This window comes from Lachancea lanzarotensis, scaffold LALA0S01 (genome assembly GCF_000938715.1).
Source record: "Lachancea lanzarotensis genome assembly LALA0, scaffold LALA0S01, whole genome shotgun sequence".
Lineage (NCBI taxonomy): Eukaryota > Fungi > Ascomycota > Saccharomycetes > Saccharomycetales > Saccharomycetaceae > Lachancea > Lachancea lanzarotensis.
The window spans coordinates 1,294,722-1,320,349 of NW_019212879.1; the positions used below are offsets into that span (position 1 = coordinate 1,294,722).

A 25,628-nucleotide genomic window follows, 5' to 3' on the forward strand; every position below is an offset into this window, starting at 1 on the left:
TAGAGTAAAGAAAGGGCTATGACGGGACCACAGGAATAGACGCAGCGTTTTAGTTACGAATCATGACCAGTCATGAGCACACAACTCGATTTCCGCCTTTTTGCTATAAATGAGACGATACGATTGAAGTCGTTGACTATATTACATTATTATTATTCTAACGTCCTTTCCCATGTGTTTTTTTTTGTTTGGTTTCTTGGATCAATCGTTCATTACCCGTAAGACCTTTCTCGAGTAGTCCACATCGTCTGCCAGCGACATTTTACTTCCACCATTTTCCCATTGCATCATGAACATCTGCCGAGGATCGAGTCGTTGGTCAACAACGACAGGACCCTCTTCTGGGGCGCTTCCGTGATCCATTTCCGCAACACTGGTCTCCTGAGACCCTCGTTTTTCGTTGTTCTCCGAAGACGCTGGAGGGGCTCTCTGTATGCCTTTTTCGTCAGCATATATGAACCCATTAGGAGAAGCAGAGGAAGCCGGTCCAATGCTGGTGTTGCTCCCAACGGGTGCCACGACATCGTTGTAACGCTTTTCAAAATCTTCGTCACGATGGTTTCTGCGACGGTACCATAGCACAAAGGCCAGGAGGGCAAGAAGAAATACCACTATGCCAACTGCGACAAAAGTACCGGCAATCTTGCCGGGCGATCCCCAGAAGCCCTTACCACTGGAACGATTCTTGTTCGCGTCAGCACCATTGGAATTGGGAGCGGCAGAGACTTGGCCGGTTGGCGTGGAAATAACCGTAGTGACGATTTCCGTTGTGTAAACGTTCCCACCCGAGCTTCCGTCCGCAGTTGGAGACGCCGTTACAGTTAGATATGACAGCTTCACGGAAGAAACCGAACCCCCAGAAGTCTCCGAACCCGTTGCTTTGGTGGATGAGCTAGAAGAAGAGCTAGCGGACGAGGAACTGGAGGAGGAGGTCGAAGAAGAAGACGAACTGGAAGTCGAGGAGGGGGGTGTTGTGCTTGAAGAAGGCAGCGTGGAACTGGCGCTCTGACTGCTTGATGTAGTGAGCGAACTAGAAAAGCTCGAACTGGAAGTAGAAGCAGAAGTGGACGTAGTGCTTGAGCTCGAGCTAGTTGAAGGTACCGAACTGGAACTTGAACTGTAGCCTGTGCTAGAGGTAGAACTGGAGCTGGAGCTACTTGGATAGGAATTTGAGCTCGAGCTTGAAGATGCACTGGAACTCACGCTGGAGCTTGAACTTGAACTTGAACTTGAAATTGAGCTGGAGCTTGAGCTGGAGCTTGAACTAAAGATTCCAGTAATGCTCGAACTGGAGGCGAGGCTGGGACTCGAACTTGCACTCGAAGTTGATGAGCTGGCATCTATGCTCGAACTTGAGCTCGCAGCACCCAAATAAATATATCCGAAAAGCCCCTCATCAGCATTCCCGCAGTTCTCGTAGCCGTAGCCCGGACACGCTGAATTGCAACTCCCGACAGACGTTTGTGAAGAGGGCTCGGTATTCGAACACCAGCAGTTATGGTCCTGTACAATCGCATACGAGTAGCCACCACATGCGTTAGAGCACCACCCGTTGCTTTGGTACTGGTCGAATTTCGCCGGAGTAGATCCCGTATTCTGCGACGAGCATACGGTCTGGGCAGCTCCTGCGAAAGATGCGAAAACCGCCCACAGAAATGCTGCTGCGAAGCTAAAGATGGGGTCCCTGATGCTAGAGATCATCCAGGCTCGTCAAAGCTATTTTTCCCGTGTTAACTAAAACCCGGAGACTTTTTCAAGAATCTGATGTTCCTTCAGCCTTGGATCTGTATCTATGTTTCCGAGGTAAAATTTCCTTTATAATTTTAAATCGCCAGGTTAGCTTTCACGAACGCTGAAAATCGCACCGACGGAGACGCTTGTTTACTGGAAAAAGTAAACGAAACCTTGCAGGCGTAATATGGATCACGTGGGACCAGGGGATGAAATGGAGGGTTGCAGAAGAAGTGGAAGTTATTATTCTCTATTTTTGGGGGATGCCGTGGCTGTTGAGTCCAAATATATCAAAAAACTTTGGTTGCAGCGGCACTTCTTCTATTAGTGAAGGATTTTGATAATGGTTACTTCCCTGCCGGTTGTCCATCCTAAAGAAGATAAGTTTTTCCATTTCTTATAGATTCTTTGGTAGCCAAATTTTCTGCCAACTTATTGTGGTATTCCGACACCATTTTCCACCGTGCTTTCCGGGCTTTCGACGTACGGGTAGTGCGATCCGCAGAGAGCCATGACGTGGGTGGATGAGACTTTCTTTCGGTTTCACGCACCGTTCTGAATGAAATCGAATCGAATCTGAAAAAGGTTCGCTGCGTCTAGGTTGCTGCACAGAAAATTCTTTTTTTGGCATTCGGGAAAAGAGAACGGTAGCCGCGTTTCGTATAAAGTGATCAACCAGAAGGAAAACAAAACTTAATCATGTGACATCATGATATACGGAACGTAAGTCAAGGTGAGGGGTGTATATGAATCAACTTCGGCGGCAAATGAGAAGGGCGCGGAATAGGGGTATCTTGAGCGGCTTGAGTGGAAGGTGACACGAAATTCTTCCTTCTATACCGATACGGAATGAGCAGAAGACAGGACAGGTTTAGTCCAAATATTGCGGTTCGGTGAGAGGCTATCTTGATATTCTTCTTTTGAGTGTGAGAGATTGGATCCAAATCTTGATGTGAGGAAAAGCGGTTAGCGAAACACAAGATAGGTCGATGACTCTCTCACAGTGCCATAAATACTATGCGAACCTTATAACTCGCTTTGAATACATCTAGTCTTGGTTTCTTTGTGTTTTGTGTTCTCTTTCCTTTCTGCTGAACATATAACCAAGAGGGAAGATTTCTTATTGCCCTGGGAAAATATATAGACCGGCAAACTGCTGCATAGGGAAAGCAGTTCCGCAGAAGGAAAGAAGTGTGTATAAGCATAGCAGGGTGGAATGTTAAGCCAGGAACATAAGAATAACACGAAAGTCGAGCTGCTGGGGCAAGGAAAACAAGTGCAGTGACCATTCGTGTGCTACTATGACGCTTTTTCTCCAACAACTGCATCAAAAGAGTACTGCTTCGAATTTGTAGGTGCTATTGAGTCGCTAATGGTATTGAGAGAAGACCAGGTCTCAACAACATCTAAAAAAACCAGCAGCCGAGCCTGTGATCGGAGTATTTTGGAACCAAAGGCCACAATTTTTCTCCCGCGGTCGACACTCTCAACTGTAGCGAAATGTGTTCCGGTTCTTACCGGACTGTGTGAAGTACTCAAGTTGTCAATGGCTGGAAGTCACTCATTGCCAGGATCAAACCTAGATCAACCTTTTGTCACGTGACTTGATCAAAATTACGTTGAAGCCTAAATGCATAGCTGGTGACTGATTCTCACTGCATTGAGCGTGGTACCCCAGTCAACTTAAATCCAGTCATCTGTGAAGGCCGTAAAGCTAGAACTAATCGACCCCATATAGCTGGCCTGCTATTTGATGACCGACGGGAAGACTCTTGTGCATTCGCACATCCACTGGCGCAATGAGAAAAGAAAAATGTGGCAGCGGGAGCTGGTCTCCAAAGTAGTCACACTGCTTCAAGCTGAGGATCATGATTCGCTCGCCTTGGTGGCTAGAACCACAGGCATACCACCACAACTGCGCAAAAATGTATGGCCTGTACTACTCAAGTATCATCCAATGGTCATTTCGCCCAATATCATGTCGAACACACTGGTTTGGGACTCTCAAAACCAAAACTGGCGCTATCATCCGGAAACCAGAAAATCTGAAGAGATAGAGCATCTCATTTTACATGACCTGGGCAAGTACTTCCATAGAAGAGGACCGGCAGCAAGTAAGAGTCAGAGCACAAATGTTGGTAGTTCCGGTCAATTTATCAACGAGCCTCTCAACTTGTCTTGTGAAGAGCAGCAAAGCATCGAATATCTCAAATCCTGTATCTGCCAATTTCTAAAAAAATGGTCGCAGTTCTTCAAATATGAAAGTGGTCTTGCATGGATTGCACTAGCTTTGGCAGAATGGTACCCGTTCGACGCTTGCGACAGCGTACTTCCGGGGAAAAGACATGGTCCACCAGTGAACTTATATGATGAGTACTACCTGCCGGAACACATACGAAACCAGATTCCGGCCAAAGCCGAGTTCACATTCAATGACCTTTACGAAAGATTACTTCTGGTCATTTTGCATTCTCCTGATGTGCCGAAAGCCGAGAGGCTCGCGGAAAGCGAATCTGACGTTACATCACAGTATTATCCAGTAATATCTGGTGGCGATCTAGCATTTCAGTGTCAACTTTTCTTCAAAGTCTTTTCAATAGTCCTTCCGGAACTGTATCAGCCGGTAAGTGACGAGGAAAGTTTGAGGCCTTCAAAGAAAACAAATTGGATGTATTGGTGGTTCAAGTGTTCCGGTGCTCGTGTGCTGCATAAACAAGACCGAGGCAGAGTATGGGACACCTTTTTGGGTTGGCGACCACACCCGCGATCCTTGAATTTTTATCTCAACTACAACAACAAGATCTTCGAGCATTTGTACTCCGAAACCACTTCGCTTCACTTGGATACCGAGTTCTTGAACAAAATCTGTAAATATGGACATGATGCATTTTGGTTTCCGGACTTGGAGGTATTACGCTTGGGCTCATCAGAACTAAAATGCGACTTTCAAGTTTTGTCCGAACTGGTCCGGCGGAACAAATATGGGTCGTCTGATGACGAGTTAGAATTTTCCACCAAAACAGATTCTGAGGACCCTCTTTGGAAACCCAAGACGGGAACTGGGATACCGTTTTCATTGCTGGATCCGCACATACAGCTTATCTTCGTGTACATGGCAATTCTCCAGCAGCATGAATTTAAACTTTTGGAATTCGAAGAAACTGAGATTTCCGAGTTTTTCAACAACGTGCCGTCTTTGTCGCGTGCCGATGACCATAACTATCGAAATCTTTATGGCAATGATATAGAATCTCGTTCGGTGAGTTCTAGTGAGGCAGAATCTGACGATTTGTCAAAAAGACCCCAATCAAGCTCGTCTGCGCCACACATGCTTATTGAAGTGGGTGACGACGACAAAACGTCTAACACGTTTGATGAGCTATACAATCTCGCCGGTGATATATGGAGGAAGTGGGTTTGGAGAGAATTAGAAGACAATGCTGGCGGATAAGCCTTTACCGTCCTACTTTACCTAGATGTGTAAAGGTCGGATGAAAATATTACAGCTAGCAAGACGTTTCAGAAGGTCGATGTTTAGCTTCGGCTTAGTGACGATCCCACTGCCTTCTGGGTGCTTTATTCGAGTGCTGACATCTTCTCGATGCCGCTTGCCGGGTAATTATGAAGGCTATTTTTCAATCAATATATAACCTGGCAAAGGGCATCATCATAAGTAGGAGTAGATATAGATTTTGTTGCACCAAGAATAGCATGTTTTGTGCTAGTATGTTTTACTTGTGAAGTCTTGAACTGTGAGCCTGTCCTTATTTTACTAACTTCTTTATAAAGTCAGCGGAAAGCCTTTGAAAACGGCTGTTTTTTCTCCCAAGTCGAAATGTGTTTTCGAGAAATCATTGATAGAAACCTACGTTGAACAAAATGCACTAGATCCCATCAATAGAGAGCCGTTGAGTGTGCAAGAGCTTATTGAAATAGCACAGACCCCGGAACAATATGCCATGTCCAATTCGGTGAATTCTTCAACACTAAAAGCCAATTATAGCATTCCTAACCTGCTGTCGTCTTTACAAGACGAATGGGACGCTGTCATGCTAGAAAACTTCCAGCTAAGACAGCAATTGGAGGCCAGTAAGGTGGAACTGTCTAACGCATTGTACAAGTGTGATGCGGCGATGAATGTTGCCACGCGAGCAACAATCGAGACGGAAAGACTAAAGCATGAATTGAGCATTTTGTCTCAAAATCTGGCACCATCTCTACAAACTGAACCTGAAGCTACCGATGGCACCGACCAGCAGCTGCTGACAGAGTTCTCAGCGGATGCCCTTCAAAAGATTGCTCAAAATTCCATAGAATTCGCAAAAAACAGCAGGAAGATAAAGTTACGCTCGCTTCCATGCTCGAAAGTGTTTGAGGAGATCCAAGTGATTTGTGAAGTGCCGTCAAATTTTACGCTAAATGCGTCATTCGTAGACGGCAACATAGCTGAGGGCAAGATAGCTGCCGTCTACAACCAAGAAGGATCATTCAAATTGGTTTCAGCATCACATTTTGAAACCGGAACAGTGAATATGGTTCTCAATGACAATGACGAAGTTAGTTTCATGGCACCTTTAAACGCCAAACAGATAATGTTCGGTACGAAAATGGGAAGCCATGGTATTTACGACATATCTGAAGGGAAAGCCCTCAGCAGCCTTCGATTTAACGAGGGACGGGCAATCGTTCTAATTTCATGGGTCAAGGATGTCAGTGGACACGCTTATCTGACTGTTGATTCTAACGGCGCAATCTCACTGTTCGACACCGAGAAGAAGTGTGCCTACGCCCTGCGGACGAAAGAATTTTCTACATCGTATGCGCATTTGCACAAGGATGGCCTACTAGTACTTCAAGGTAACGAAAAGAGCTTAATTGTGCAAAACATATCGCAGCTGCAAAAACCACCCATCGAGTTTACTCATGACATTGAATCAGAGGGCCCAATCACTTCTGCCAAGTTTGCTTCAAACGGCTATTGGCTTGTGGTCACCACACGAACGGAACTCAAGATATTTGATCTGAGGAAAAAACCTAACACTCTTGCGTCCGAGATCTTGACTTTTGAAAACGAAAGTTTGATAGCATGGGATCTTGAACCTAGCATGAAATCATTGTTTGTGGTTGTGGAGAAGCAAGGCCGATCAATTCTTCAGTCGTATGGGTTCGATAAATCAGCCAAGCTTTGGGTTAAAAAACCAGATTTCACGCATGCTACCACCGTACGGGAGTTTGCGTACTTGTGGGATGCGGAATCCGGGTTCATTAAAGGTTTAGGTGAGAATGAGTTGATTAGTTTGAAGCTGGAGTAAATCAGAGAGTAATTGTGCGCCTTGTGAACGATACAAAGAGTCGCGAACTCGGTTTACTTGACCCAACTTGGATGACTACTTGCATACGCGAACAGGTCAGGTAAAGACGTACAAGGGTGAACGAACACTACTAACAAAACCAAGGCGGTGAGATGATGACCAAATTGATTGTGAAATTCTACTCATGGCGCTATTTGACCCGACGTCCGGGCTAATAGCGATGCACACATTAGATCTCAGATTGCAACCTGACCCGTGGCGACGAATCGAAGTCACAAATGAGAAGAGAATTGATGTTCCACAGATCTTAAACTTTACCGTTATACGATACCACGCTGAAACTCATGTTCTCACCAACAATAGTTGATGGAAAGTGAAGTACGGAGAAAATCGCCAAATGCGAGAGTACTCTGGGAAATCTACGCGTTTTTTTTTGCTCGCATCAAGTCGTACAGGCAAATTAGGCGGCGAATAAAGTAGTATAATCAAGCGCGAGCTTTTGTTATCGACTAACTGGAAGGATTAAAAGGCCAATGACCATGAAGCTTCTACTGGATGATTCTCGCTTGTGGATGATCTAAACAGAGCACCGGTCCCTTTTTGACTCCGTATGCTTGCCTCTCTCCGTGTTAACTTTATCCGTTTTCACCACCACACTGGTTCACCGAACTCATTTCAAACGAACAAATGGTAATAAACGGCATCGATGACTGTCATCTCTTATAGTTTGAAAGCGGATACATCAACGGAGCTCTTTACCACCTTGTGGGAGCCGATTGCGTACTCGAGAAAGGCTTCTAACACTCATTGTACTCCAACAAATTCATCCACGGAACTTAATCTGACGCACAGAGCCTCGGGATCAACGTCAATGTCGATCCTCAAGAGTGTCAAGACCTTAGGACAGACTTCGACCGAAATTAAGGTCAGAGAAGCAACAGATGACAACCAATACACTGGCGCGACCGGGTCTTTGATGAGTGAGCTTTCCGTTCTGACATACAGTCCCAAGACTCTGCGGGAGATCACGCAGGTGATACGGAAAAGATTGAGCGGGAACTACCGGAAAAGCTCACAGGTCAACGCAATCCATATTCTGAAGACCTTGACGCTGGTTTCGTATCTTATAAACAGTGGTTCGAATGAATTTATATCGTGGGTACGATCGTATGCTTACCTTGTGAACACTCTCAAAGAATTCACGATAGGTAGTCGTGGGAATGAAACGATGGCGAGCCAGATACGAAGACTTGCATTTTCCCTTTCAGAGCTTTTACGCGACGACGAGCTTCTTCGAAAGCGAAGGAGCGATATCACTCTCTTCCGGTCTAGTATTTCGACGCCGGGCAGAAAATCAACGGATAACAGCCATCTAAGGCTGGTTTCGGGGAATACAGATGCAAGAACGCACGAAAATCATAAAAGAAGTTTGGATTCGAGCCGATGGCATGGCGAAAGTAGTCACCGGCAACCTATGGATCCAGTGGTTTTGGGGCCGGTGCGAGAGGAGGAAAACTTTGACTGGGGTGGTACCCTCACTACCGGTTTTCGAGATGACAAAAGAGAAGATGAGCTGTCGAACGCATCTGCGTATAAGCGTCGAGGCGTGACGCGACGGCTTTCCAATCGGTTTCTACTTTGAAAGAGAAAGCGAGAGCAAAAGCGAAAGTGAAAGACGGCAAGTAAATAGTCACAGAAGGACTAACTACAACACTAATCACATAAGTGCTAACTACAACACTAATCACACAAGTGCCAATCACACAAGTGCTAATCACAACACTAATCACGCACCCACCCACACACGCCGTTCTGCTGCGCGCGCAAGAAACCGCACCTCGTACGTAACGACATAACTCATTATTCTCACCCCCATCAAATAATTTTTTTTCCTTATCCCACTCTTCGACCATCGGATTCTTTCGCTACTCGAGACCATATTAAGGAAACGAAGCTAGGAAGAACACCCTGGACAAAATGTTGGAGGGCTAGACACGAAACACGCGCTGCAATAGTAAATGTCTCATTGACCTAAGCGTGATAACGCTTACGTTATCCTCAATTGATGATTATTGTCTCGTACCTTTATTTTCCACACTATTGCCCAATAAACATGTATTGCCGCCTTATACTATGAAATTGAGATCTTAAGGTCATGTTGAACGAAATTTGGAAAACTTTCCTGTCACAATATACGGATTAATGGTGTACGGGTTTAGAAAAATGCACGTGATATGAATCGTTGAAATATTTACCCGGACAGCTGGCACGTGCTGTACTCACTTCTTCTCCGGCAAAGTATATTTTGTACTCGAGCTGAGGATTCGGGAAAAAACAAGGGGCGGTAATGGCCCGAACCAAAGGGGAAATGGCCAGGCCGGCTCAATAATAACGGACCACAGGAAGTAAATTAGAAAAATGACATTGTCGGGGGTATAAATACCAGGGGGTTCCGAGATTTGATTACATTTGCCACCTGGTGCTTGTTCATCACCTCCGACATAAGAACACGTTTAAGACGTTAAGGAAAGACCAGACTGTTGAGTGTAACGCGTTCGAAACAGCACATATCGATTTGAACAAGGAAAAATGCAGATTTTTGTAAAGACTTTGACTGGAAAGACCATTACTCTGGAAGTGGAATCTTCGGACACTATTGACAACGTGAAGAGCAAGATTCAAGACAAGGAAGGTATTCCACCAGACCAGCAAAGATTGATTTTTGCAGGAAAACAATTGGAAGATGGCAGAACTTTGTCTGACTACAATATCCAAAAGGAATCGACTCTCCACTTGGTGCTCAGACTGCGCGGTGGTATGCAGATTTTTGTGAAAACCTTGACCGGAAAGACCATTACTCTGGAAGTGGAGTCTTCTGACACTATTGACAACGTGAAGAGCAAGATTCAGGATAAGGAGGGTATTCCACCAGACCAGCAAAGATTGATTTTTGCGGGAAAACAATTGGAAGATGGCAGAACTTTGTCTGACTACAACATCCAAAAGGAATCGACTCTCCACTTGGTGCTCAGATTGCGTGGTGGTATGCAGATTTTCGTGAAAACCTTGACCGGAAAGACCATCACTCTAGAGGTGGAATCTTCTGACACTATTGACAACGTGAAGAGCAAGATTCAAGACAAGGAGGGTATTCCACCAGACCAGCAAAGATTGATTTTTGCAGGAAAACAATTGGAAGATGGCAGAACTTTGTCTGACTACAATATACAAAAGGAATCGACTCTCCACTTGGTGCTCAGACTACGGGGCGGTATTTGAGTAATACTATCGCACGGGATTCACGGGACCAGTTAGCTCTGTAGAAAAGTACATATAGCTTTCATTCTATCTCCTTACGCAATTCCTGCGTTGTTAAGCACGGCAGCAACTTGAGGTGTTGGTCCAGAACGCAGCATCTCGAGTAAGTTATTCACTACAACAAATTTGAAAGAAACGTTCTTTTCCATGAGCGTGCTTCCAAACTTAACGCATTGAATTTTAACGTTTTCTATAGCTTCTTCTTCAGTAGCTTCCTCAAAGGATTTATACCAAATGTCTCTCAAAAATTGGGTAATTTCACTGTCCGAGCTACCTCCGGCAGCCCGGGCAACAATAGAGCCGATTTCAGAAACTGCTATTTGACTTCTCCAAGTGTTCACGATGCTTTGAGAATGAAAAAGACCAATTGTGGAACTCCTAAGAAACTCCAAAAGAGCAGCAGACTGTCCATTGACCACAGAAAATTCAAACACACCAGCACATTCCTTCAAAAGTTTGATCTTGTATTCTTCGTTCACCAGATTATCTTTCTGCGATTTTCGAGTGATACTTGATGTCAATCTTTGTTTCTTATGACTGCCATCAAGGTCGGCATCTCCAACCTCCATGTTCACTCCACTGTCGTCAATATCAGTAATCACTTTTTGCGCAACTATTAGACACTTCTCGAACAGGACTAAACTTGAAAAGCTCTTGACAAATGGAAAAATAAGCAGCAGAACTTCGCGTACGTATTGCTGGTTGTCTCTTGCCAACTCATTTAGAAGACGTGTTTCAATACCCGTTTTTTGTTCCTCTTTGTTGATCAGAACAACGTTAAACTTGGTCGCCAGCGACACTAGCGAGTCTATCACAACTTCTTTACCTTGCCAAGAGCGACCCTCCAATGCTTTGAGTAATACGATGCAAAGCTGCTCAATGAGCTTTTCGGAAGTACTTGGCAGCGCATATGTGCAAACATCACAAACACTCTTCGCACACATCAATCTCACGTCAAAAAAAGGTGACTTGAGATTTCCGCTCGCCAAGTTCACAATCTCAGCAAGGTGTAAACGCACAGTTCCTGCACCCGATGATGCCACCTCATTCCAGATTCTGGTGAAAACCTCCATGACATTACCGCTGCTATGCTTTGCAACAAATATAAACGGCAAAAATGCCGATGCCACACTGTCAAACATAGATGCTGAGTACTTGTAAATGGATTCGATTGCTAGCCCAACTATGAGACGATCAGATTCATTTTCCGCGTCCATAAATCTGCTTATGAGCTTGCCCACGTATTTGCTGATTCTTTCCGGCGTGCACAGTTTGCAGACGCGGCCCAGGGCTGTTGCGTACGCCTCACGGACGACTTGATTTCTATCGCTTAGACCAAGCATACAAGCCTTCAAGAGTTTGGCGCCAAATGGCTTCAATTCGAAAGGGTACGAGCTTACAAGTAGGTCGATTGATCTAGTGCATCCAATTTTTGAAGGAAGGCCGATACATTTTTTGGACGCCAAAATCATCTTTTCAACCATAGTAGGTAAGAGTTCGCCGCTGCATAATTTGATAAGTTGTTCCACGCTTCTCATTATGGGAGAGCTTTGTATGGCAGAAGCTATTTGTAGGTCGACTGCATTAGCACTGATGTTGTACTTATCGGCATTCAACGTTAAGTAGTTGATTTCCTGCGGTCCGAGTGACGACTGTAACATCAAAAATTCGTAGATTAACATGGGCGCAAACTTCCTGAGCGTGTCCCCAGCCTCCTCGATCAATTTCATCAACGTCTTGAGTGCCACATTTTTCACTTCCTCTGCATCACTGTTCAAGCCTTTTGAGCCCAAAAATAATGATATGATCCTACTGAGCGTTTCTTGAGAACTAGCTTGATCAGCAATTTTGCGTGAAACTCTTAGGAGAGATGAGGAAAGAACCTTGGTGAGCTTAAGACCAGCGGATCGCACAGTTTCCTTGACATCGTCCATGACTCTAAAAGCCATAGTCCATATCGCTTCAAGATTTTCACAATAGGAGGCATCGCTGCTATAGCTCAAGAGATCCAATAAAGCGTAGGAGCTGGCTTCCCTTACTCTCCAATCCTTGGCACCCATTCCCGCAAGAACCTCTTCCAATATAGGGTCATGGAAAGTTTCGACAGTCTCAACAGTGCTCTTGATTAAGGTTTGCCAAATTCCGTTCATGGCATCTGCAACATTCCGATAGGGATCGAAGCGATATCTGTAAAGAAGAGGAATGAGCTTCTCAGCCGATGTCCGATTCGACAAAAGAAGGTCCTCTAGAGATACCTTCGAAAACATTGACGTGAGACTAAAAGCCATTCCTTTTCTTGACGTCCATAGCGCCGAGCTTTTTGCGAGAGGCATGAACTTATAAACCATAGAGGGATCGCCAGCTTCGCTTGCCAAATTTAAAATATCTTTGTATGTTGTCAATGATCCCTCATTGGTGTTGAGCGTCCCAGGCTCGAATAGCTGTGTCTCAGAATTGACTGTACCTGGAACTATGCCCGTTGTGGCTTTGGGATCGACGAAAGATTTCAATAATCCTCTTAACATACTTTCTTGCTTGTTCGTGTCGCACAAATCATAAATAAGGCCAAGGCCTCTGCAAGCAGAGTCTTGGACAATATCATCGGTTTCTGCCAAGAACCGAACAAAACATAAATGTATCTCTTCCGCCCTGACACGTACCGCATCTGCATTTCCCAGGTACTGAACAAAGCATAAGAGCCAAATACAAGCAGCTTTTCGTAGGGATGGTTTTGTGGCCCTACAAAACTCGACTAATTTGAGTAGAATGCTGTCAGCAGACTTATCGTTGAATTTAGAATCTAGATTTGAAATCGACCTCTCGTCCAAGCAACTTTCATTAATGAGAACTTTAGACTTCCATCCTCCTGCCACAATAGAAATTGCCTCACCAGTGTAGAACTGGAATTCCAGCTCCTTTGAGTCATGCGAACTCTGTAAAGCTCCAAAGTAATTCTCAAGCTTTTGTTCATCAGTGGCATATAGTGACAGCAGTGCCCAAAGAAATACAGAATCACGGTTTCTCAAAAGGTTTTTCCGGAACAATGTTGAGAGTCCTTCAAGTAGAGATAGTCTTGAGGATTCTTTCAATAAGTTTAAAAGGCCATACTTCAATAACGGATTTAAGCCTCTCATTGCAACTGAATGTATCTGCGATTTTGTCGCAGCTTCCTTCAATTTTTCAATATAGCAGCGAAACTGTTCGTTATCCAACGTATTCCCGTGCAAGACACTAAGAGGAACAGAGTAGCTCGCAGAATGCAATGCCCAGACAAATGATTTAGACTCCACTGGAACGTTAGTACCTTTAAGCAAGCTAGCTACCTCGTCATCGTTGGAGGAAACAGCAAAGAGGACACCAAATAATCTTGCAATAACATCGGTGTCTTCTTCCGAAAATAAGTATTCTTTTTCTAATGCTTTTTGAATCTTGTGAATCAAACCACGTAACTCCTGGATGGTGCTTTTCTTCGCATATTCAGCAAAAAACACGACCAGCGACCCATAACGGATAGCTTCGCTATCTGTTTGGTTTTCATTTGTTGCGCTCTTCTCATCAACTAATTCCTCTATCAAGATCGTGAGAAAGTTGAGCATAACCTCTTCGCTTATTCCTGCAATTTCATTCTTTACTAATGACTTCACATTCTCACTGGTCTGCAACGTATTTTCGACCCGTAAGAGCCAATGCTCATCTTGAGCTATAAAATACTTTTTTTCTCTCGAGGTGACCTGACTCACCAAGCTTCTAAATATGAATCTGGTGGCCTCGCTTAAGGTTTGATTAACCGCGTCAAGGCGTCCGGATCCACGGCCCCTCAGTTTGGATACAAATGCAAGTAATAATTTCTCTGTGCCAGGAAACAAAACCTCTTCAATGTTACCACCGGCTTTTTGATAAGATGGACTGGAACGTTGAGCATTGTAGGACTGGGAGACTTTGTACCAGTAAGGGTGTAGACCTTTGGACGATTCCTCTCTGACATCGAGACGATTGTCTTTGCATGTGCCCATCACATTGAGAAGTCTGGCTTCGGGATCTTCAAAAGGAAATGTAGAGTTGACGAATTTGATCATCACGATTCTGCAAAACATGAGCGCCTCCTTATTGTCTGGACTGCCGTGATATAAGTCGACGTTGTCATTTAAAATTTTCATTGCAATTGCCTTGAGCTTTTCCTTCATTTGGTCAGAGAGTGTTTTCATGAGCGGACTTAACGATGTCAGGGCGTCCTGAATAGTCACTCTGAAAATGCTCAAATCACCCCTCAATGAGTCCAGCAGAAATTCGACAAAAGAGAGATCTTGAACATAGGCTTCATCTTGCTTTAATATCACCCCTAGGGTTTCATACTGCTTTCGCCTCTGTTCTAGACTTTGTCCGAAGTTAGGGACAGATGAATTAAGCTGGTAGAGGGGCCATCCTTCGTTATGCAGATTATTACGAATCTGTGATGCTATATTTGTCGAAAAATCGGAAGTATTGTCCTGAATTGCCAAGGCAGCGTGGTTATGCGTTGCGACATGTTGAATGAAATTCAATGCCGTAGATCGTAATTTAAAAAGTGGTGAGTTCAACCCAACAGATGATATTACACTGACTGCCCTAAAATCCTTGGTGGCCAAGGTACTCATCGTCAAAATGGAAAGTAATTTCTCTTGCAAAACCGGCGCCACAGGGGGCCTGCCCGAGTCTTTGTCGCCCATGTAAAGAGTAATCAAGCTTGCGATGAATTGCTCATCTTCGTGAAAAATATGAACCCTCTTCAAAAATTCACTAGCCTGGTTGGAAAGATCAGAATTATCGGTCGATACCACTGTTAGAAATTTAGCCTGCATGTCTTGTGGTAGGAAGCCGCTGATAACAAAGCGAAAAATGGCTTCTTTGTAGGCCAGTAGATGCTCTTTGTTGAAACTCACACCTGCGTTGTAGGTGAAGAATTCAACATCAGGAACACTAAGCCCAGGACAACTATAACCACGCGGAATGACATTAGCTTCTCGGTCGGCCTGAAGCGATTTTAGGAAAAAAAATTGCGTAAATTTCTCCAGCAAAACTTGTTTGTCTTCCATTGAGCCCACATCCAGCAGCTTGCGCGTATTTTGTTCCTCAAGTGTGGTCCTTGGTGGTCCCTTCCAGCTCAAGAGCAGTTTGCACAGAATATTGAACATGCGAGGTTTTAAAGATTCCGGAAGAGACGAGAAATTTGAGATTACTTGTGGCACCAGATCCCGCTTCTCCTCAACATCCATGCGATCCACACCTCGTGAGGCAAACAAGAGACTATACTGTCCAACAGCGGGCCAATTGCCTGACTTCTCTTGTGCTTGAGCGATGAGCTTGGCAGTGGGCAGCTTGACGCTTTTCAATGAGCTTATGCGACCCATCACATTTTTCACAACTTGGAATACCATTTGTCGCACTGAAGCATGTTCCGATGAGAGCTTCAGCAACACTGCCGGAAAGAATATGTCCAGATTGCGTTCCAATGCCTCTTCAGATGCAGCAAGCACGAATCTCAGATCTGCCTTTTCTAAGAGCTGTACCTCCTCATTTTCTGTCAACACCATCGCAATTGACTCTTTTGCACTTAACGAATCCCTTATCACCGCGCTTTATGCCCTCCTACTTTCTGTATTTTCGGATCGATCTCATACCAGTGGCGACGATGTCATTAGAGTAGACTAATTAAACGTCAAAAGATTTCGTGCCACGCGATATGGATATTTTCGTATATATATAATCTAGAATTAAGGCAGCAATTGTATTATAGCAACCCTCCCTCACGATGAGACAAGACGTGAGATTCGTTTGTTCGTCGAGCAAAATCAAACTTTAACCTTGTCACTAGTCATCATTGACATCGAACAGGTCTTTGAAGACGTAACCCCCTTAAAGTTGCTGATCCCACTGATCCGAAGATGCTGGAGTCGCTAGCGGCAGGGTTGCTCAATCGGTTTTTGGGAGCATATGTGGAGAACTTCGATAGCAAACAGCTCAATGTTGGCATCTGGAGTGGTGACGTGAAACTGAAGAACTTGCAGTTGAAGAGAGAATCTCTAGATGCACTGCATCTTCCAATTGATGTGCAATTTGGCTTTCTAGGCGACTTAACGCTACAAGTACCGTGGTCAAGCTTGAAAAACAAACCTGTGAAAATTCTTATTGAAGATGTGTATCTGCTGTGTGGTCCTCGTGATCAGTCTGCCGACAATGCAGCAGACGACGAAGAGCGCGAATTGCGCCTCAAGTTGCAAAAATTGGATGAGTTTGAGGCTATAAGCAAGGCACAACCTCACGATGATAACGCAACAGACGCAAACGAGACTTTCACGCAATCTTTGGTTACCAAGATTGTTGATAATCTACAGGTGTCGATTAAAAACATTCATGTGAGGTACGAGGATATGGAAAACGTATTTTCTGAGGTGCCCTACTCTGTGGGTGTTACACTGAGCGAGCTGTCAGTCGTTTCCACAGATGAGAACTGGGAGCCTAGTTTCATATCCATAACGAGTGCTATTGCTCGCAAACTTCTGACCTTGAACTCGCTGGCTGTTTATTGGAATGCAGATACGAAAAGTGTGTACCATCCAGACCATGACGAGCTCTTCAGACGCCTGCGGAATCTGATCTGCAACAAAAATACCCGTCCCGAACACCAATTCCTGCTTAAACCTGTGACTGGAGCTGGAAGGCTAGTTTTGAATAAGTTGGGAGCTTCGGACGAAAGCCCTCATATCGACGTCGGCCTAATTTTCGATGAGTTCGGATTTGATATCAATAACTGCCAGTACGAGGATATCTTGAATACATTATCCAAGCTGCATTGGTATGAGAAAACTTTGAAATTTAGGAGGAAAAGACCTGCTTGCACGGTCAGTGAAAACCCGACAGCTTGGATGAAATATGCTGCGGAGGCCGTGCTCCAGGAAGTGCATGAAAAGAACTATAAATGGAGTTGGGATTACATCAAGTGGAGAAAGGGCAAAAAGAACGAATACGTGGATTTGTGGCAAGCCAAGCTTGCTGCAGATGCTAAATCACAGCAGCTGTCTGCAAGTGACCAAGAAAAACTCAGGGACCTGCATAAATGCTTGACATTCGAGGATATTAAATCTTTTAGAGTCCAGGCTCGGAGGTCTTATGCCACCAAGAGATTAGAGAACGAGCACAATGCCAAAGATTCGGGCAAGGACACCACGAACAATTCTCCAGGATGGTTCTCTTCTTGGTGGAGCGGTGGATCATCAAACAGCACCGACTCTGATGAGTTCGCGATGTCTACAGAACAGAGGCAAGAGCTTTATGATGCCATTGAGTATGATGAGAAAGAAACCGGCCCAGATATTCTAGATGTTCCACGAGAAAGAATTGTGACCAAAATAACTTGTGCACTGCATCGAGGTTCTCTCTCTATCATAGACAGGAAGAATGGTGTCAAAATAGGTGAGGTTATTTTCGAAAACTCACAAACTGAGTTCAGCCAACGTTCAGACTCGTTTCTTGCTTCTTTCAAATTGCACGAACTCAAGGTTGAAGATGGCTCTCCAGATACCTTATACAAGCATATTGTCAGTGTCAAAAATTTACAATTGGATGAAAATGGCCAATCGCCCCGTCTAGAAGAGCCGTTTTTCCATGTTCTTGTTGAAAATAACCCATTGGACGATTCTGCTGACAACAAGATGGATATTAAACTCCGTAGTATGACGGTCTTTTACCATGTTCATTTTATTAACGAAATCATAAGACAATTTCGTCCTCCTCAGCAACATCTGGATACAATTGGGGCCATAATGAGCGCTGCTGAAGCAACGGTAGGAAGCTGGTCGGTTCAGAGCAGAATGGGACTAGAATCTATTTTGGAAGATCATAAAACTGTCAACTTGAATCTGGACTTGCAAGCTCCATTACTCATCCTTCCATTAGATCCTCATAAATGGGAAACGCCATGTGCCGTTATAGATGCTGGCCACATATCTATTACGAGTGATCTTGTTCCAAGAGAAACATTGAGGAAATACAAAAACTTAAGCCCCAGTGAGTATGAAAAGCTGGACTCGAAAGATTTAAAGAGACTGATGTTTGACAGGTTCAAGCTTCGTTTGACCGATACGCAAGTCTTGGTTGGGCCTGACATACGATCGACGATATCTGATCTTAAGGTGAGCGAACGAGAGAGCCCATTAACTATTTTGAATGATCTTGAAGTCGGGTTGGACGTGGATATCTCAATATTGCCCAAAGCTCTAAACTTACCCAAAGTCAAGGTATATGGTAAATTACCTCTTCTCAAAATCTCCCTCAACGATTTTCAATACAAAATCATCATGCAGCTGATTGACAAGTGCATTCCAGATTTGCAGGATGCCCAGGGCGGCTGGGAAGAAGGAGAGAATAATCGTAATCGCGATGAGGGGATTGAGCAAAGTTCTGCGGCTAAAGAGGTCTACCTTCTGAGACAAACTCTGCAAAGCATAAGTGGAATGTCTGCTGCGGAACTCAAACAGCGGCTCCTTCATCTGAAGTTTGATGTCGAGACCATTCAGCTGTCAATGTTCAAGTGCGTTGATGCGAAATCACTGAAGTCTGATTTACTAGTCAACTTGATAGGGAACAACTTGCGCCTCGACTTCTCCAAGAGAGTCCAGGATATGTTGTTAGGACTAGACCTTCAGTCTTTCAAAATTGAAGATTGCATTGATGATAGTATCTCAGATGAGTTCAAAAATCTAATATCCTCCTCTGAGCAATCAACCAAAGGGTCACCTCTGTTTAAGCTGAAACTGAAACGCACACAAAGAATTGTTACGTATAATGATACTTTGATTGAAGTTTTTGATCAGGATATTGACATCACTATGACTGAGTTAACCGTCGTGTTAACCCCGAAATCAATTCTAACGCTTCTCAATTATACCCTCACAACATTTACTGATCCCAATGCTCCAGAGATGCCGGTGGATGCTTTGAAGCACAATTCTCCAGACGTAGCGGATTCTCCTCAACAGATCAACATGAATATGAACTTAGGCAATGTTATCGTTCTGCTCAACGATGAGGCCGAGAAGTTGGCCACTTTGGAATTAAGCGCGGCCGAAGTTGAGCTTTTCATCCTTCCCGAGAAGATGAGACTGAAGGCAAAACTTGGCACGATGGAGTTGACTAACGAAATTCACGATGAGTTGTCGCCTGCGTCCCCGCTCAGAAAATTGATCAGTATGAATGGAAATGAGTTGGCCGAGTTATCCTACGAGACTTTTGATAATCACAATGAGGATTTTGAATACTCTTCGGCTGTTGGTTTCAAGACAGGCTCGATGAATATCAATATCGTCGATGAGGCAGTCAATCGAATCATTAACTTTTTGGCTAAATTCCAGAAAATGAAGGTGCTCTTTGATAGGGCGCGAGAGGCCGCCTATGATAGGGCCCCCAGCATTGATACTGTCAATACCACAAAACTTGATATTATGATAAGGGCTCCCGTCGTTACGTTTCCTAAGCTTATAAACCCGAAAAAAGGTCTCTACGATAAGCTGTCCTTTTACTTAGGGGAGCTGACGATATTTAACTCATTTGAGAAAAGTGAGAGTGAACTTATCAATCAAATAAAGACTGGTATAAGATCAGGAAGTCTTGCTACCCAGTTTCATTTGGAAGGAGGCAAAATTCAGCAACTCAACATTGTGGACGGCCTGAATTTGCATTTCGACATTGATCATCATCAGTACAGCGAAGGACTAACATCTAAGTTGATGGTAAAGGGATTTTTTGAGCCTCTACTCGCGAATGTCACAGAACTACAGCTGCAATACTTATACGTGCTTTCTCAAAATTTACCTAATGCATTTATTATTGACCAGCATGAACAGAAATTGGATGAGGTTCAAGATATTGCTTTGTTTGCGAACAAAGTCGTGCCTACGGGCAGTGGGTTGAAAACTTCGTCGCCGGCTCTCAACGATAGCTCATTTGAAGAGTCTGGTCCAACTCAACGTACGGACATCTCTCTTGAGTTCTCTGCTCCTGAAGTGTCATTAACTCTGTACAATGGCACGAAGCACCGTGATGACATTAAGGATCAGGCTCTAACTAAAATAAGTTTCAACGAGATTGGTCTCAGTCTCGAAACAAACGAAGAAACGGGGATGAAGGCTGAAACCCATATTTCATCCTTCACCATAGATGATATCAGGCACACGAAATACAGTCGTTATAATGAGATTATACCGAAGGTCTCAAATGGAAACTACCAATTCATGGCTTCTTTCAAGAAAGTTAATCGTGGTTCTTCGGAGATCGACCATATCAGCATTACCGTGGACAGTCCCCGGATAATTCTAGCATTGGACTTCTTGTTTTCGTTGAAATCCTTTGTTGATGCTTCTGTCAATATCAATTCCCCCGCGAAAGTGTTTTCAACAGTCGAAGAACAACCACAAAATGTAGAACCTCAGCCTGCTGTATCTCGAAGCCAATTATACTACTCCGTTAACATCGTTGATAGTTCCATCATTCTGTTGTCCGATCCTTCGGACCTGAACACCGAAGCTATCGTTTTCAATGTAGGCCAATTGCTCCTTTCCGAGCAGAATGTCACTTCTGCGAATGCTAACAATGTTGGAATGTTTCTTTGCAAGATGCAGTCGTTCGATGAAAATCGCATACGTCTGCTGGATGATTTTTCTGCATCAGCGGTAATAGATCGTAGAGATTCGACCTTGGAAAAGTTTTTGACGTCAATTCAGGTGTCTATTGAGCCACTCACAATGAGACTAGCTTTGAGAGATATAAGACTCGCGATGTCGATTTTCAACAGAGCGATGGTACTTGCTAAAGAGCACGGATTGACGAACGAGACGACTGAAGATGAGGAGGCTGCTAATGGCGCATTTTCAAAAGAGTTTAGAAAGACCCTTTCGAGATACGCTCCGAGCTTGATATCATCCATTAGTCATTTATCAAGTGAAAGGGTCGAGAATAAACAACAAGTCACGATAGTAAAAAAAGAGAAGCTCAACGCTGATCTTCAAGGCTTACGACTCGTGTTGATCGGAGATGTTCACGAACTTCCTATTATCGACATGAATATTAAGCCCTTCAACGTGACAGCAAAAGATTGGTCTAATGATGTTGAGTTGATTTCTTCCATCGAAACCTACGCGAACATTTTTAACTATTCGAGGTCTAGCTGGGAGCCTCTAATTGAATCGGTACCATTATCTTTTCACCTCTCAAAAGGTATTGAAGGCGATGTGGCTCTTTACTTCGATATTATTTCTCGTGAGCTGGCTGAAGTGACTCTGTCTTCCCGCACTATTGCACTCTTGTCGCAAATTCCCAATTCCCTGTATGAGAAGGAAGATACCGAGGCGAGAGGGGCTACAAAACCTTACAAACTTTTCAATGACACTGGTATGAAAATAGAAGTCTGGATTCCAACTAAAGAGTCCGCAGAATCACAGAACAGGACAATTCTCGAAAATGGCATTGCCGTCCCTTGGGAATTTGAGGACTGGAGAAAGGTTCGAGAAAACCTGGATACCGACGACTCGATGAACATTTTAGCTGTCCGTATCGTGGACCAGGATTTCCAAACAACCTTGAAAATAGATGCGACTTCCGAAGGCGAAGACGTTTACACGCTGCATCCTGCCGTAAACGGCGTACATGCGAGACTAGCATGTGAACTGAAGCTTTGCGAGGATAATGTCAAGCAAATCACCGTCAAATCGACCCTTGTGGTTCAAAATGCAACAGATGGGGATCTGTTTTTCAAGTTATCAGGTGATGAGGATAGTATTCATAAAGTCGCACCTGGACAGTCTCGCTCAGTGCCGGCGCAAGATGCTTACAACGCCCGCGTTTATCTGAAACCTGCTGGCGACTATAGCTGGTCAAGCAGAAGTTTGTACTGGAAAGACCTCTTGTCAAATCCAAGTTCAATATCGTGCGACTCAAATCAAACCGATGTCCCTTTCTACTATGAAGTCGATGCTAAATTTGATTCCAACGAGCCTTTGGCGAGAATTTATCCTCATATGAATATGGTAGTTTCGTCACCACTGGTTCTTGAAAACTTGCTTCCATTTCCAGTGCATTATAAGTTGTTTTGGAAATCAGAGGGCTTGAATAAGTCAAGGTCGAAGAACGAAACTGGAATGTGTTACCTTGAAATTGGCGAGCGCGTTTTGGTACACAGTGTGACCTTGAGCGACTATATTTTGTTGTCATTGCGGCCAGAAGACGGAGGCGTAGGCATGTCTGAACAAGCTCTAATAAACACAAAGCCCGAATCAGAGTTGGAGCCCGAAAAATTGATTGCTTTGCGGTATGAAAATGGACAAAATCTGAACTTGAAGCTTCATTATCAAAGGATCGAAGGTTCGCGTGCTAAAGTTATTAGCATTTATTCGCCTTACATCATTTACAATGGGACAGACCGGGATCTTCAGATAGAAGGAGATGGTCATAACACAGCCTTCTCCAAAGTATCGTTGAAAGCAGAGGACTCAACTCGCTATACAAAGCCAACTATGTTTTCATTTGAAAGTGACCGCTCTAATAAAAATCGGGCCCGAATCAAATTTAAAGACTCTCACTGGAGTCTTCAGACTTCATTTGATGCAATCGGTCGGTCAGTGGATCTAGCCATGGAAATTCCTAACCGAAACCAAGAGAGCAACATTGGTGTGACTATCTCAGAGGGCAGCGGGAAATTTGCACTCAGTAAAATTGTTAAATTACTACCTCGCTATATTATCCGGAACAGTCTTGATTTCGATTTAGAAGTGAGCGAATATGGATCGAGTTCCGTCATGAAAGCGCATTCAAACGTTTCTGTCCCGCTCTACAAAATGAGGAACGTTGTTGATAAGCATATGTGCATAAAGTTTCTCGGATCTCAGTCACAATGGTCTTCACCTTTTATGATCAAAGACATCGGATCAAGCTACGTGAAAGTTTTGAAGAATGGATCTGGTCATCAACTGCTGAAGCTTGACATTGTTTTAGAAGATTCCACCATCTTTATCAACATAGCTGACGCTAAAGGCCAATGGCCTTATTCGATTCGAAACTTCAGTGACCACGAGTTTATATTTTATCAGCGTGATCCGCACGCGTTCGATAATGATGAAGACTATGACTTGTACGATGATCTGGGAGACATGAAATATGAACCACTTTATTACAGAGTTCCGCCGAGAAGTGCAATGCCTTATGCTTGGGATTACCCAGCTGCCCGACAGAAGAAGCTGATCTTGACATCTCGGCAACGCAAGCGCGAAATACAACTGGCAGAAATAGGCAACTTGCGACCCATGAGGTTGTCTGCTCGAAGTTCTGCAGAGTCTACTGATATTGTGGATTTGAACGTCGTAGCAGATGGTCCAACTCAAGCACTAGTTATTACCAACTATAATCCTGAGTTGAGTCTTTATAAGCTCAAGTCAGGGCAAACCACCACAACATCATTGTCCTCGGACAAAGGTGACCGCTTCGAGGCAAAAGAGGAAGACAAGAACGTTTCCACCAAAATCATCGTATCGTTAGATGGTCTCGGTATATCACTCATTAACGCACGCTTACACGAGCTGTGTTATATCACGCTAAGTGGTTTAGAATTGAGATTCAATGAGTCAGACCTGTATCAAACGTTAAGCTTCAAGCTCAAGTGGATGCAAATTGACAATCAGCTATTTGGTGGAATTTTCCCTAATATCCTTTACCCCACAGCGATCCAGAAAAACTTCAAAGAGCTCAGCAACCATCCTGTTTTATCTGGCTCTGTCTCAAAGGTGAAAGATGACACGCATGGAGTTCTTTATTTGAAACACGCTACTCTCTTGTTACAGGAGCTCACAATTCAGCTCGACGAAGATTTCCTTTTTGCTCTTATTGATTTTGCAAAGTTTCCTGGTGCGTCTTGGATCGTTGAAATCAAAGACGAGTTAGATACAGAATATTCCATGCTTCCGTATCCTAGTGAGCTGCAAAGAAACAAAGATATTTATTTCGAGGTGTTCCATTTGCAGCCTACTATGCTTCATTTGTCTTTCGTTCGTACTGAGCGCCTGAACGCTGATACAGAAAAGGTTCCATCTCAAAATACGCTGATGTTTTTTGCAAATGTATTGACAATGGCACTAGGAAATGTCAATGATGCACCTATAAAACTGAACTCGCTGTTTTTGGATAATGTAAAAGTTCCTTTGCCTATGCTCTTTAGTGCCATTCAAACCCATTACAGCCAGCAGTTCTTTTACCAAATTCACAAAATCTTGGGATCAGCGGACTTTTTGGGAAATCCTGTCGGTCTTTTCAACAACATAAGCTCAGGTGTTTGGGATATATTTTATGAGCCCTACCAGGGTTACATGCTAAACGATAGACCTCAAGAACTTGGCATCAGTATTGCTAAGGGTGGTTTGAGCTTTGTCAAAAAGTCTGTGTTTGGACTATCCGATAGTTTCGCTCGGTTTACAGGTTCCGTAGCCAAAGGATTATCAGTCGCCACACAAGATAGCGAGTTTCAAGAACGCCGCAGACTCGAGCAAAGAAAGGCAAAAAATAGCAAAAGCATGAATGGAATTGGCTCCGGTGCAACATCGTTTGTCAACGGGATCAGTAGCGGGCTACGTGGAATCGCCTTCGATCCATATAAAGGTGCCTCGAGAGAAGGAATGCCAGGCTTTTTCAAGGGTCTAGGCAAAGGTTTCATAGGCCTTCCAACCAAGACTGCAATCGGAGTGCTTGACTTGGCGAGCAATGTTAGTGAAGGAATTCGAAACACCACCACGGTCATGGATGCATCGCTGACGAATCGTGTCCGCCTTCCTCGGTATGTGGGTTTTGACAAAACCATCAAACCATTTAATCTGCGTGAGTCTCAGGGACAATTCTGGCTCAAAAATTCCAACGGTGGTGAATGCATTACTGACAAATATCTTGCGCACGTCGTACTACCGGGCAAGCAACTAGCGGTTATTGTATCTCTTTCGCATGTGATCGAGGTTCGGTTGTCGAACTTGGAAATAATGTGGAAAGTTCGTTACAAGGATGTTAGGGCCATGACTTTGGAGAGGGCGGGATTGGTCATTACGCTAAAAAACGCATCCACTGAATTGTTTGTGCCCATCACTGATGCCGAGGAAAAGAGGTTCTTGTACAAGCACATCTCTATCGCAGTCAATGAGTATAACAAGTATTGTCAGGCAGAACTTTGATCCTTGACAATTCGAGCACACGGAATTCTCAGCA

At 44.1% G+C, this 25,628-nt stretch overlaps 7 protein-coding genes across 7 annotated transcripts; 5 read left to right on the top strand and 2 right to left on the bottom strand.

The window, feature by feature from the left end:
• Positions 1-201: 201 nt before the first annotated feature.
• On the bottom strand, positions 202-1,701 carry WSC4 (LALA0S01e13696g1_1; the record flags this gene model as incomplete). Its single annotated transcript, XM_022774734.1, has 1 exon — positions 202-1,701. The coding sequence occupies one exon, from the start codon at positions 1,699-1,701 to the stop codon at positions 202-204; it is 1,500 nt and encodes a 499-aa protein (XP_022626801.1).
• A 1,783-nt stretch (positions 1,702-3,484) lies between these two features.
• Positions 3,485-5,182, top strand: OCA5 (LALA0S01e13718g1_1; the record flags this gene model as incomplete). Its single annotated transcript, XM_022774735.1, has 1 exon — positions 3,485-5,182. The coding sequence occupies one exon, from the start codon at positions 3,485-3,487 to the stop codon at positions 5,180-5,182; it is 1,698 nt and encodes a 565-aa protein (XP_022626802.1).
• A 260-nt stretch (positions 5,183-5,442) lies between these two features.
• PRP19 (LALA0S01e13740g1_1) lies at positions 5,443-7,043 on the top strand (the record flags this gene model as incomplete). The annotated part of the gene is made up of 2 exons (XM_022774736.1): positions 5,443-5,455; positions 5,521-7,043. The coding sequence occupies 2 exons, from the start codon at positions 5,443-5,445 to the stop codon at positions 7,041-7,043; spliced, it is 1,536 nt and encodes a 511-aa protein (XP_022626803.1).
• Positions 7,044-7,914: 871 nt separating this feature from the next.
• On the top strand, positions 7,915-8,685 carry ENT4 (LALA0S01e13762g1_1; the record flags this gene model as incomplete). The annotated part of the gene is made up of 1 exon (XM_022774737.1): positions 7,915-8,685. The coding sequence occupies one exon, from the start codon at positions 7,915-7,917 to the stop codon at positions 8,683-8,685; it is 771 nt and encodes a 256-aa protein (XP_022626804.1).
• A 947-nt stretch (positions 8,686-9,632) lies between these two features.
• On the top strand, positions 9,633-10,322 carry UBI4 (LALA0S01e13784g1_1; the record flags this gene model as incomplete). Its single annotated transcript, XM_022774738.1, has 1 exon — positions 9,633-10,322. One exon carries the CDS (start codon positions 9,633-9,635, stop codon positions 10,320-10,322), a length of 690 nt encoding a protein of 229 aa, XP_022626805.1.
• A 74-nt stretch (positions 10,323-10,396) lies between these two features.
• Positions 10,397-15,931, bottom strand: ECM29 (LALA0S01e13806g1_1; the record flags this gene model as incomplete). The annotated part of the gene is made up of 1 exon (XM_022774739.1): positions 10,397-15,931. The coding sequence occupies one exon, from the start codon at positions 15,929-15,931 to the stop codon at positions 10,397-10,399; it is 5,535 nt and encodes a 1,844-aa protein (XP_022626806.1).
• A 351-nt stretch (positions 15,932-16,282) lies between these two features.
• On the top strand, positions 16,283-25,594 carry VPS13 (LALA0S01e13828g1_1; the record flags this gene model as incomplete). The annotated part of the gene is made up of 1 exon (XM_022774740.1): positions 16,283-25,594. The coding sequence occupies one exon, from the start codon at positions 16,283-16,285 to the stop codon at positions 25,592-25,594; it is 9,312 nt and encodes a 3,103-aa protein (XP_022626807.1).
• Positions 25,595-25,628: the final 34 nt, after the last annotated feature.